Source organism: Heloderma suspectum, chromosome 1, assembly GCF_057233095.1.
Source record: "Heloderma suspectum isolate Gila_16-S chromosome 1, 16-S_ref, whole genome shotgun sequence".
NCBI classification, from domain to species: domain Eukaryota; kingdom Metazoa; phylum Chordata; class Lepidosauria; order Squamata; family Helodermatidae; genus Heloderma; species Heloderma suspectum.
Genome location: NC_139458.1, coordinates 348,261,005 through 348,273,727, shown reverse-complemented (window position 1 = coordinate 348,273,727; position 12,723 = coordinate 348,261,005). Strand labels below are relative to the sequence as shown.

At 44.0% G+C, this 12,723-nt stretch overlaps 1 protein-coding gene across 1 annotated transcript in view; it reads right to left on the bottom strand.

The window, feature by feature from the left end:
- AKAP12 (A-kinase anchoring protein 12) overlaps nucleotides 1-12,723 on the bottom strand; it is a 117,606-nt gene that overhangs the window by 55,420 nt on the left and 49,463 nt on the right. Inside the window, exons 2-3 of the mRNA XM_084827834.1 lie at nucleotides 10,721-10,838; nucleotides 9,672-9,767 (exon numbers count right to left, since the gene is read on the bottom strand). Coding sequence (XP_084683960.1) covers nucleotides 9,672-9,767; nucleotides 10,721-10,838 — 214 coding nt within the window. The remainder of the gene's footprint in view (nucleotides 1-9,671; nucleotides 9,768-10,720; nucleotides 10,839-12,723) is intronic.

Genomic DNA, 12,723 nt, shown 5'->3' with positions numbered 1-12,723 from the left:
CCATTTCCCCACCTGTCAACTGTGCCAGGCTGTCAAAACAACCTTTCTACAATGTAGCCTTGAGAGTTTCCTTGTATGTTCGACATACAAGGGAGCAGCCAAGGCAAGCCCAATATTTCTGGATACCCACAGTTGTGGAAGTACATAACTATGAATAACCCAAATAAATAAATAAATAAATAAATAAATAAATAAATAATAAAAAATAACTAAAGGGGCCATTTGTGCACATAAAATGGGGCTGGGAAATTGCAGGGGGAAATTCCCAGCCCCGTTCTTGCACAAAATATAAAAAGAAATTTAGAAAAAGAGGGCTCCAACTGCAATTGGGACTGCAGTTGGAGTGAAGACTGGGGGCTTGGCAGGAGCTGGGGGCAGTGGCAACCCCTCCAAAGTGCTATTTAGGCACTTTGGAGGGGCTGCTGTTGGCAAGGAGAAAGGGGTACTGGATCGTGCCCAATGCAATTGCTCGGGAAGAGTGGCGGGAGTTTCTGCTGCTCTTGCCAAGGGGCTTGCTTCCCAATGCCCTTTACCCATGATGGGTTGGAATGTCCAGGTTTGGATGACATGTCAACCCATCATGGGTAAAACAATCTCTACAACAGACCATGAGTTATCAGGGTGGATTGTTTGGGAAAACCAGTCCAGGTTCAGACAACACGCTAACCCATCATGGGTTGTTTCATTGTGGACTGGCGTGTTGTGGGAACCCAGTCAATGTGACATACAACATCCACAGTGCCCAGACCTTGAGCATGCAGACTGAACTGTAGATAATGTCGCTGCCATGCTTCTGGACTTACTCAGTCCTAGCTCATGGCTAAAAAGGAGAAGAAAGAATCACACCAGTGCACCTGCATAGTAGTGACTCCTTATTCAACATCTTTTCCAAGAAAACACATGGAAACTGCCTGTACAGTGCATGTGACTTTGAGAAATCATGCTCTAGGGCAGGGGTGGAGCCCTCCAGATGTTGGTGGACTGCAACTGCCACCAGTCCTAGCCAACATAGAAATGGTGAAGGATAATGGGAGTTGCAAACATCTGGAAGGCCACACATTCCCCATCCCTGCACTGGAATGGCCAATTCGCCATGTACAGGGAGAATCAGACATTCAAGCTGATTTCTTACAACATTTAAATGACCCCAAACATCCCCACACTGCAGAAAATGACATACTCTACAACTTTTCTACTCCGTACAATATGGCTATTCCCTGGCAGCAACGTAAATAACCATCTTGAAGTGGACAGAAATAATGAAATGTGCCCTTCCTTCCAAGCCTCAAGTCTGGTGGCACAGACAAGTGGAAGCTTGTCTATGCCACCTAAACAGCTTTACCAGGGACCTCTAGGCTTAAGGAGGTGGCCTTCATTCTCTAGGTCAGCATTTCCCTAACTGTGGTCCGGGGACTACCAGTAAGTCTCAGCCCACTTTCAGGTGGGTCTCAGTACTTCAGCCCACCCACTACCTCCAGAAGGAAGGAGGGATGAAAGAAACTGGCAGTCTGGGAAGATAGGTTACAAATTAAGTGTGAAAAGAGAAAGTGAGAATAAATGACAGGAGATGGGTAAGAATACATGTGGGAGTGTGTGTGTGTGTGTGTGTGTGCGTGTAGAAAAACAATATAAAATAAAAAGTCCTCCACTTAAGAGCAGGGGTGCGCAACCTTTCTGGCCCTGAGGGCCACCTGGTGTTGCCGGGGGCATTGCCAGGGGGTCTAGGGTTGAATATGTGCATGAGGCATGCACAAACATGCATGCATACACACAGCCAGCAAGGGGGGGCAGAGACACATATATGCACATACACAAATATTACGATGAGGAAGGGCACACAAGTACACACACACAGGGTGGGGAGAGATGCACACAGACACACACACACACAGAGGAGGAGAGGAGTACACACACATACATGGGGGGGGAGGCTTGCGCACACACACACTTTCCCAGATTGCTGCTTCCATGCTGCTACTGTGGGGTCACTAGGAGTGGAAGATGGATCCAGTGACCCTGATGGATCACTGCAAAATCACTGCTGATTTTGTGCTACCAGTAGTGGCAAAGAAGTAGCAATGCTGACTGTTTCGAGTCACTGGGGGGGAGGAAGAGGTTCAGCCTCCAACTTGTGACCCTGTGGTCATTGCCGCTTTTGTGCCACAATTAACGACGTTGAAGCAGCAATCTGGGCAGCTGTAGCCTCCTCCCTGCCCGAACAACCCTGACCCCATTGCTGCCTAACTACCACTAACAGCGATCTGAACCAATTGCTGCCTTACCAACATGACTTTTTGGTGGCAGTAGTTTTCATGACAGTGGGTGCAGGTCTTAGGGGGGCACAGGAAAGTGCACCGCTGACTTAGAGCCTCTAGATCAGCAAATCCTGCCTGAATTGGGAAGCTGGGTCATGAAGCCTCCAGAGCCAATGTCTGTACATTACTTGAGGAGAGCTGAATTATGGAACTCCCTGCTATGAAGAATCACTGTGGCAAAGAATTTAGCAATTTCCCAGATAAGTGTGTAGAAGAATGCAGCCTAAATCTGACAAAGCACACTGTAGAGCCCATTTGCAAGCCACTATTGTCTCTGCAACATCATGCCCAGCAAAAATATTCTAGGTGGTGGAGGATTGTTATACCCCAATGAGGAACTCCCAGGGAGTGACATTTCTATATCCCACTATGATATTCTTTTATGGTGCTTGCTGATAAAATCTGGCTCAACCTGGGCTGCTGGCTAAGACTCTTCATTTTGAAAAGAGAGGGAGAAAATGAAAAGGCACCTCCTGTAGTGAAGGACGTTCCTTTTCATTCATTTCTTCAAAAGCCCGCTGTGCCATTTTTTGCTTGTTCTTTGTGAACGTCACTGGTTTAGATACGATTATTTGATTTTATTGTTGTTATATATATTTTTTCCTTTGTGAGCTATCTTGAGCTGTGTGGAAAGATGGCACAAAATGCTTTCAATAAATACATACATACATAAGGAATGGATTTCCTGCATTAGCCATCTCCTGTTCTGCTGCTGGACAACACAAATCCCCCAGATTTGTTTTTACCCAAACAATGGGGCATATTACCTTGTCAGTTTATCTCAGAACAACACTCCTTGGTGCAGCTAGGTAATTTTAGACCCTAGACTTAGGGCATAATCCTATGCACATTTAGACCAAAAAAAGGTCCTACAACTCCCAGCATTCCTCAACCAGCCATGGAGTCATAGGACTTTTTTCTGACTTAACATGCATAGGATTGCACCCTTAATGACTTTATCCCCCCAGCTCCTTTAGATGGCGATGCATATTACTTCAATTGTGAAGCATACAACTGACATTTCTATTTCCCCCACCCCCACAAATGCCACTCCATGCTTTTCTGCTGGTTCTACATTCTTGATATGTTTGTACAACAACAAAACTGTTAACCAACCCTGATTAAAAAAAATATATACACTGAATATGTGCAGGCACTCATTTTAAAACTCACTTAAATCATAGCACCACCATGACCACAAGTATAAAATGGAGTTAGCTTCTGATTTTGCCTCATTACCTGCTGCTCTGTTTGGCCATTTAGGGGGGCCCTGAGCTGTGGGGCCCTGGATTTTGGCCCCAAACACCAGCCCTAGCTGCCCCACTGCCACTGATATGTGTAGTGGTAAAGCAAAAAGTTTGTATGCATAAGGTCCCGAGTTTAAACACTAGCATTTTCACTTAAAAGGATCTCAGAGAGCAGAACTAACAGAGGCCTCTGCCTCAGTCCTTTAGGGATCTAGTGTCAGACTGGGCTAGAAGGACCAAGAAAACTTGATACGTTCATAAGATGCAATTTGTAAATGTCATTGATCCAATCTTGGCTTTGGATCCAGTTTAGATAATCACATTTACCAGTAAATAAATCAAATTTACCAACCACTGTCTTCTACACTGTAGAACTGGCAAATCTGTATTCATGAGTAAGGTGTAATGTGTCCTAATGAAACTGAAGCACCTTGATTCTATAGATTCATTTTGATCAGAGTGGCACAAATGCTGCCAAGTTAGGTAAACTTAGCAGGTTATGTCAAAACCAGCATTTTGGCCATAGACCCTCTCACTTTTGTTGCATACTGACTTGACACATAAAGCGATGGAATCACAGCACTATTAGAGCAGGACTATATAGCCAAAGCAGCCTCATGTAGCCTGAGATACAGAACTCTTCAGCTGGTTGCCTAGCCAGAGGTTAGCTTGAAGAGGCTGAAGCCTTAATGCTCAGTTAGTGGCTTAGACCACTTGCTAGAGGGATTACAGTTAAATATTTGAGGTTTGTATCCAAACAAGCCATGAAAAGAGCAAATCTAGAATACAAGAACTATATCATCTCTCACATTCCCTAACCAAGCTGAAGTATGTTGTTTAAAGCTGCCTTAATCAGCAGGACAAACTGGCTTCAATTTAAGTACTTCAGCTTAACTGGATTGCAGATGAGGTCGCCCAGTCGATTTCATTCACACTTGGTATTAAAATAATTTTGCCTATAAAAAATCAGCATCAAACTCTTTTCTGTCTCCATACTAAACAGTTCACTGCTATTCCTAAATGTAGAAAGCAAAGAAGTTAAAGTATTAATAGTTACTTTGTTTTGAATGTATTATTTCCACAGACTTCCCTTCTTCTCTATACAAAAAAGAGAAACAGCATTTCCAACAGGCCCCAAACAGAATAAGCTCTAAGTTCAGTGAATGGATATGCACAACTTTATGAAGTTATGCCTCTGTATCAAAGATCTCCTGAAAAACAATCTTAACAAAGGAGAAGATAAAACTCTTTATCAACAGAAACAATATTTATTCTTCCATTTATAGCAGGTGGAGAATGAAGAATTTTTCACTTTCCTCATATACCCCAAATCTAAATTCTTCCTTGGAAATTACTGGCAATTAGTTTTGTTTTTAAAACTAGGTAGAAGAAAATGGCCACTGAAAGAAATAATATAATGTGAAAGTCTTGTCTGACTTAGATAAAGATATATAATACAGGAACATAGCCCTATTCAGGCATTCAAAATCAATGCGTGAGGAGAAGGAGCATTCAAGCCCTGCCCCTCTCCCTTGCCATTTTTGTTGCCCTGTCCTCAACTCATGGAGGGTGACAGTCTGAACAGAAAACCCTCCTGAATCCATGGAGGCTCTCCATGCCAGCAAGAATGCTGATTTTCCAGCATTCTTGCTCACATGAAGAGCCTCCACTGATAGAGGTGGCTCTCCTCTTCAGACTGCCTGAGGGTCTCCTCTTCAGACCCTGTTGAAGGTGACAAATGCAATGAGGGGGAGGAGCAGAGCTTGAGTGCTCCTTCTCCTTGTGCATTGATTTTAACCCCTTTCTGAACATCTGAACAGAGCTTATAACAACAACTAGAACCCTGCAACTAAAAACTGGCTGGTTAGTTCAAATCAGTATGTGAAATTTGGTCCCCATCCCACGGTCTTCACCCTTACTGCACCCTTAGGACGGCCAGATCATAGCAATGATGGGAGAAGCCACAGATATCCCCACTACACGACTGACTCTCTGGCCGAGGTGCTTGAGGTGGTCTCTGATGTGCGTGTACAGTCCCCTAACTTATTGGTGTTGGGGGACTTCAATGTACATTCAGAGGCCATCCTCACAGGAGCACCTCAGGACTTCATGGAGACCATGGCTTCCTGGGAGCTGCACCATATTCTAACTGGGCCCACCCATGTAGCTGGTCATGCACTAGACCTTGTGTTTGTTTCTGGAGAAGTAGGGAGTGATCTGGAAGTCGGGGGTATATCCACCACCCCCTTGTCATGGTCAGATCACTATCTGGTGATGTAAGACTTCTCGGTTCCACAACCCCTCCGCAGGGGTGGAGGACCCATTAAAATGGTCTGCCCCAGGCGTCTTATGGATCCGAATGGATTCCTGAACATGCTTGGGGATTCTCTGGAGCACGCCAACGGCCACTCGGTCGAGACCCTGGTGGGTGGCTAGAATGCCGCAATCACTGGGGCATTAGATCAGGTGGCTCCGAAACGCCCTCTCCCCCTGAACAGGGCTTGGACTGCACCATGGTTCAATCCGCAGTTACGAGCTCTGAAACAGGAGGTGAGACGGCTAGTGCACCAGTGGCGGAAGTCTCGCTCCAAAGATGATCAGACACGGGCTAAAGCTGTACCTTCAGCCTATCACGTGGTGGTGAAGGCAGCAAAAAAGGAATATTATGCTGCCTCTATCGCGTCTGCAGAGTGCTGTCCCAGGAGGCTGTTCCAAGTGGTCCGGAGTCTGGTTGGTCCTGTGGCTCCGGAACCACTGGAGCATTCTAAGGCCTCCTGTGAGGCCTTGGCAAGGCACTTTGCAGATAAAATTGATCGGATAAGGAGTGTTATTCCACACGCTGTGGATACAGTTAGTGAGCAAGAGGCAGCCTGTGGCAAACCGGTTTTGTGGGATCGGTTCCAGCTTCTTCCTTCTGAAGTGGACAGGGTGCTTTCATCTGTAAGGCCGACCACCTGCTTGCTTGCTCCTTGCCCATCTTGGCTCATTATGGGCTGCAGAAAGAGATTGGGTGAGGGGATCAGGGCGTTGGTGAACGCCTCCCTTGAGGAGGGAGTGATGCCATCAGCCCTCAAGGAGGCAGTGATAAGACCGCTCTTAAAGAAGCCCTCCTTGGAACCCCAAGTTCTGAACAACTTTCGCCCAGTCTTGAATCTTCCATTTTGGGGCAAGGTGATTGAGCGAGTGGTGGCGATGCAGTTGAAGGCACACTTGGAAGAAACCAATTATCTAGACCCATTTCAGTTGGGCTTGAGCATGGGACAGAAACGGCCTTGGTCGCCTTGGTGGATGATATGAGGAGGGCTCTGGATAGGGGTGAATGCTCCTTCCTTCTTCTCCTCGACCTCTCTGCGGCTTTTGATACTGTTGACCACGGTATCCTCCTGGACCGCCTGGAGGGGTTGGGCATTGGAGACACCATATTGCGGTGGTTCTGGTCCTTCCTCTCCAGCAGGTACCAGAGGGTAGCACTGGGAGAGGAGGTTTTGGACCCGTGGCCACTCACTTGTGGGGGGCCACAGGGTTCCATCCTCTCCCCGATGCTATTTAACATCTATGTGAAGCCACTGGGGGCTATCATCAGGAGGTTTGGGGTGTGGTGTCATCAGTATGCGGATGACACGCAGCTCTACCTCTCGTTCAAATCTTCACCAAGGTTGGCCATAGAATCCCTGTCCAAATGTCTGGAGATGGTGAGTGGCTGGATGGGGAGGAATAGGCTGAAGCTGAACCCTGACAAGACCAAGGTACTTTTGGTGGGAGACAAGAGGAGGCTGGGGGATGTTGACCTGGTGTTGAATGGGGTACGGCTACCCTTGAAAGATCAGGTCCGCAGCCTGGGGGTAATTTTTGGACTCCCAGCTGTCCATGGAGGCTCAGGTGTCAGCTGTGAGCCGGACAGCGCTGAACCAACTCCATCTGATATGGGGGCTGCGCCCCTTCCTTCCCGACCATCTGCTCCCATTGGTAGTACATGCCCTGGTCTCCTCTCGTTTAGACTACTGTAATGCGCTCTACGTGGGGTTACCCTTGAAGATGGTTCGGAAGCTGCAGCTGGTACAGAACGCGGCGGCTCGCCTGATTAAAGACAGCCGCTGGCGAGATCACATCACTCCAGTGCTGAAGGAGTTGCACTGGTTACCAGTTGTTTTCCGGGCCAAATTCAAGGTGTTGGTTTTGACCTTTTAAACCCTATATGGTTCCGGCCCAGCCTATCTCAAGGAGCGCCTCCAGCAACACCAGACAGGCCGCTTAACAAGAGCAGCCTCGGATGGCCTTCTCTCTGTTCCATCAGCCAGGATAGCTACACTGGTGGGGACGAGGGAGAGGGCCTTTTCTGTGGTGGTCCCCACTCTGTGGAACTCCCTCCCTAAGGAACTCCGTCATGCCCCCTCTTTAATGAGCTTCCGCCATGCATTAAAAACGTGGTTGTTCAGGCAGGCATTTGGGATGGGTAAGGGTATTTTAGAAAATGTTTTTATTGTAGAATGTTATTATTTTAAACTGTTTTATTATATGTTGTACATCGCCCAGAGTGGCTGGGTGACCGGCCAGATGGGCGATTAATAAATTTAATAAATAAATAAATAAATAAAATATGAACACAGATAACTGGCTGTGGTAAAGGTAGGTAAGCGAAATTCAACAGAGGATCTTCTACTAGCTTCTAAAACGAAAAGAAATAAATGTCATTTCTGAATTATAAGACCTTCAGTTGTATGCCTTTTAAAAGTGTACATGAACCACTGTGTTGAACAAGATTGTAGGTAGATATTCAAAAGGCTTTGGCCCAGAAGTGAGAGCTGGTGTGCTAAGGCAGAAAAAGCTTCTAACATTCAAAGAATGTTAAACTGCCCAGCTCTCCTCCAATTAAGCAGGTAAGTCATCCATGTGGGCATATCCAACCCAATCTAAAATACCTACATATTTACACAACGATTCAGGAACTTTTAGAGCCAACATATGTGGGCATAGGGGTATGCACAGAGGCAACATGAGTGTAAGCTGGAAGGAACAGAAAGTATATGCTTAGATCCTATATGCCCAACCAGCCCTCTGTCCATGTGCCATGAAAGTTACTCATGCTCCAGACAGTGATGTGCTTTATTTTTCTGAAGAGGTTTTTCCATTTCATATGTTCATTAGTAAAAATTAATGTATGCCAATTGCAAATACAAGATTAGGCAACCTTGGTAGTTTCAAAGTTGTAATTTATGTTTTTCAGCTGATTATCCCTAGCAAGTAGGTCTGAGGATACATATATGTCCTTGAAAGACATATACGTCTCAAAGTGAAATGGAACTAATAAGTACTGTCAGCAAAACTGAAGGTACCCCAACAACCTTAGTGGAAGAAAGTTGAACTCTGTTGAAATAGATGAGTGCTTGTCAGCATATGACAAGCCAGAGAGCCAGTGTGGTGTAGTGGCAAGAGTGTTGGACTAGGAGCTGGGAGATCCGTGTTCTAGTCCCCACTCAGCCATGAAAGCTCACTGGGTGACTTTGTGCCAGTCACAGACTCTCAGCCCAACCCACCTCACAGGGTTGTTGTGAGGATAAAATGGAGAGGAGGAGGATAATGTAAGCCGCCTTGGGTTCCTTGCAAGAGGAGAAAAGGCGGGGTATAAATGCAATAAACAATAAACAAACAAACATATCATGCATGGTTCTTTGGGTTGCTAAAATTAATTAGTATGTTTTCAGTACCACAGTGTGTGTTTTAAATCTAAACAATATAAGGGCATACAATTGTCTTTAATTTTTGCAAGTATTCCAATAAAAAAATTCTGCACAGTGCAACATTTAAATCACATTAAGTGTGTTTTAATTGTTTTCCTCAAATATTTCAGGCCAAATACTTGTGATGTATTGGGACAAAAATGAACATGCAGTACATTTTTTAGCTTTGCTATATACTGAATACAAGTAAAATAAACATGCTAAATGTAGGACATCAGAAAATTTTCCAATGCAAATTGAAACTTTTCCCATGCAAATGACCCAATGCAAATTAACCTAATTTGCACTGGAACATTTTCTAGAAAAGTTTCCAATTCAATTTCTTCTGGAAAACACACATCACTGATTCCATAAAAACACGAGTAACTTACATGGTGTAGAGAGAGAGGGGTGGATGGGAGTATAGGAGGACTGGAATGTGTCTACCATTCTCTGTAAGGACCCCTTGCACTTTCTGCATCCATGCACTTAGGAGAAAGAACAGAACTCCATTAAGCCTTGCAAGTATCCTCTGCATGCGAGTACTGCATCTCCACGTGAACCAGACTGGAGTCCTAGAATCAGTGACAACACAGCTCACCTTTGGTGGGTGGGGGATGAATCCAACTACTCTTTCTCTCCTCCAACAGGTTGTTAGTACTATCAAAGCTGACAGTATCAATCATTTATTTGGGGAAGGATCCCCAAATAAGAATCTGCACCTGCCAGGATGTGGCCCAGACTCCCTGCAGAGACCGTGGAAGAAGATTCAGAGTCAGAAGACGAACAGGGTGAGGGGGCAGGGGAGAAAATTCCTGAAGGAGCTCAAAGAGCTCAAGGAGACAGAGACAGGGAAGAATCTTCCCAAGGATAGGCTGATCAGTTGGATCAAAGCCCAAACATAACTTCTGCTGTGGGAACCCAGCAACTCACCAAGGGGGAGGAGGTGGGCATAGCAGATGCACGAATCAGATATGGAGACAAGAGGGAGGAGCAGCATAAAGAAGTAAGGTGGTCAACCAGGTTGGCCCATCACAGGAGGTCTCTAGGGGAAGACCTTCCCTGAGGGATGGACTGAGAAAGCTTTTCAGGTTCTGTGCTGTAGAGCAGCTTCAGAATCACAACAGCTTTCTTTTCTACTGTGGTGTATCCCTAAAAGGGATCTTTAGGTAAACTACTTAGTGTTGTGTCAGGGATCTTAGAATTAGAAGTTGATAAAGATGGTAAATCTGAACTATTGATGGACAGATTGCTTCGCATAATAAAGCCTATTTACTTGGAGATCAACTTCTTTGATTACATATGACTTGACAGCTCCTCAGAGAGTTGATTAAGAGACAGAGTGTCTGAGCACTGAGAAAAAGACCCAAGCTCTGAACTTCCTGCTTGCATTTTCCATGATCTCAGGTAACTTTTTCTGTCATCATAAACATCTCCTTACCATCTGTTATGATGACTTCTTCCTGCTGTCCTTTCAGGTCCTCTGGCTTGAGACTGAGCTCCACTTGCTCTTCTGCAATTTCGTTAATGCTGGATATCTGTCCATTCTTCTGTAGAAGCTGCATTGACCAAAGGAGAGATTTAAGGGAGGAAACAGGGAGAAAAAATATGCGTTATCAATTAGAAAATGTAAAGCGTACCACACTTTTTCTTTTTAAAAACATCACTTATGAGGGTTGTTGCAGAAATTGATGTTTTCTAAAGAGTACAACACTGCATATCTTTAACAGTACTAAAATACTAAATACAGGTAGAAAAATCAAATGCAGATACATGTGCTCAAAATAAGATATCAAGGGCTGACTCTCAATTGGTAATTTGTTGGGAGGTTGTCTGAGAAAAACATTCTTTCGTATACTTCCATACAAAGATTGAAATGAGACAATGCAAGAATATAGATTCACAATCTATTTACAGAGTAAGTCTTTCTTTAAACATTTAGTCTTTTCCTTAAAGAACATATAACATAACATTTTTAAATAATTTCCTGAAACTCTGGGAATAGGTCCATATTTCTCTTATATTAACAAGATCCTATTTGAAATGTATTATTTTTAACTAATATGAAGATGTGGCAAGAGAAAGCTGAAAGTATTAACCTGTCCCAGTGAAGACCCTTCTGTATAGGAAAAACTATGAAAACTCTAGCCTGGTTCACACATCACGTGAATGAGCCCAGTTTCTCCTGCTGCTAGCAGAAGTGGCTAAACAACTTTCTGTACCTGGTTAGGTTAGCAACTCATGTGAACCAGGAACTCTGGCTTGTCTCTCCACTGATAAACCAGAGAAAGAACCCATGGTTTATTGCTGAATTGTTTGTCTGGTTTGTCAGAGTAGAGACAAGCCTTCTGGCTTTCAAACATAATGCTAACCAAACCAAGGACAAAACATTTTAAAAAATGTGGGTTATGATGACATGTTTGCCAGGCCTCTGTGGAGATGAAGTGTTATGCTCACACATATATCTTATTTCCCTGAATTTACAAGCACAAGGAAGCTGTAGCCAACCGTCTTCCCCATCATGTGTACACATCACAGAAAAAAAAACATGGATTGTTATGTGTGAAAATCTACATAAGGTTTTCATCCCATGTTCTATACAGCAGTCCTTTCCATGTAGGAAATTTCAGACTAGATCATAAGGAATTCTTCTTCCCTTATGAGCCTTCAAGGCGCTTAAGAATGGCCAGGATATCTTACGAAAATGACCATGTGTGCACCAGTAAGATCAACAAGCTTTCTCTATGATGACTCTGCAGTTATACAGCTCTGCTTATATCAGCTATAAGCCACCCAAACTCTTGGAAATAGGCAGAACAGCCATATAAGTAAATAAATACAATTAAAAACTGAAGCAAATAAAAGATGTCATCATATATTGTTTATATTTTTTACTATGAAAAAAAACCCAAAGAGGGGAAATGTGTCACATCATATTTACTTTTCAAAATATTTCTCTCTCATTAATGATGCATAGGCTCTTTAACAAGGATACATTCTCTCATAGCACTTACTTGTGGGTCAATGCAGTCTGTCCCTCTGCATTAGTACCTCAGAGCTACTAATTTTAGCTTTCAGTCACATTAATTGCCTCATTTCTGGGAAAGATCTATGCTGCAATTTAGTTCAATGATGTCTAGTTTTTTTAAAGCCATGTTCTCAAATCTATTTGAAATAGTTACTCAGCTCATTCAGATTCAATGAAATTGTTTTGGGAGATGGGTGAGAAGTACAAAGACTGGACTTAGTACATGGAAAAGTGGATTAAAGGAGATCTTCCATGACAGTCTGACATAATTTCTTTATTCATTTATTTACATTTCCCACTCCTGTGATGACAGGTCATAATATATTTCATCCTCATAAAACCCCTGCCAGGTAATCTGTCCTGACAGGCTTATCCAAAACCATTCACTGAGCTTCATAACTAGGGATCTGAAAACG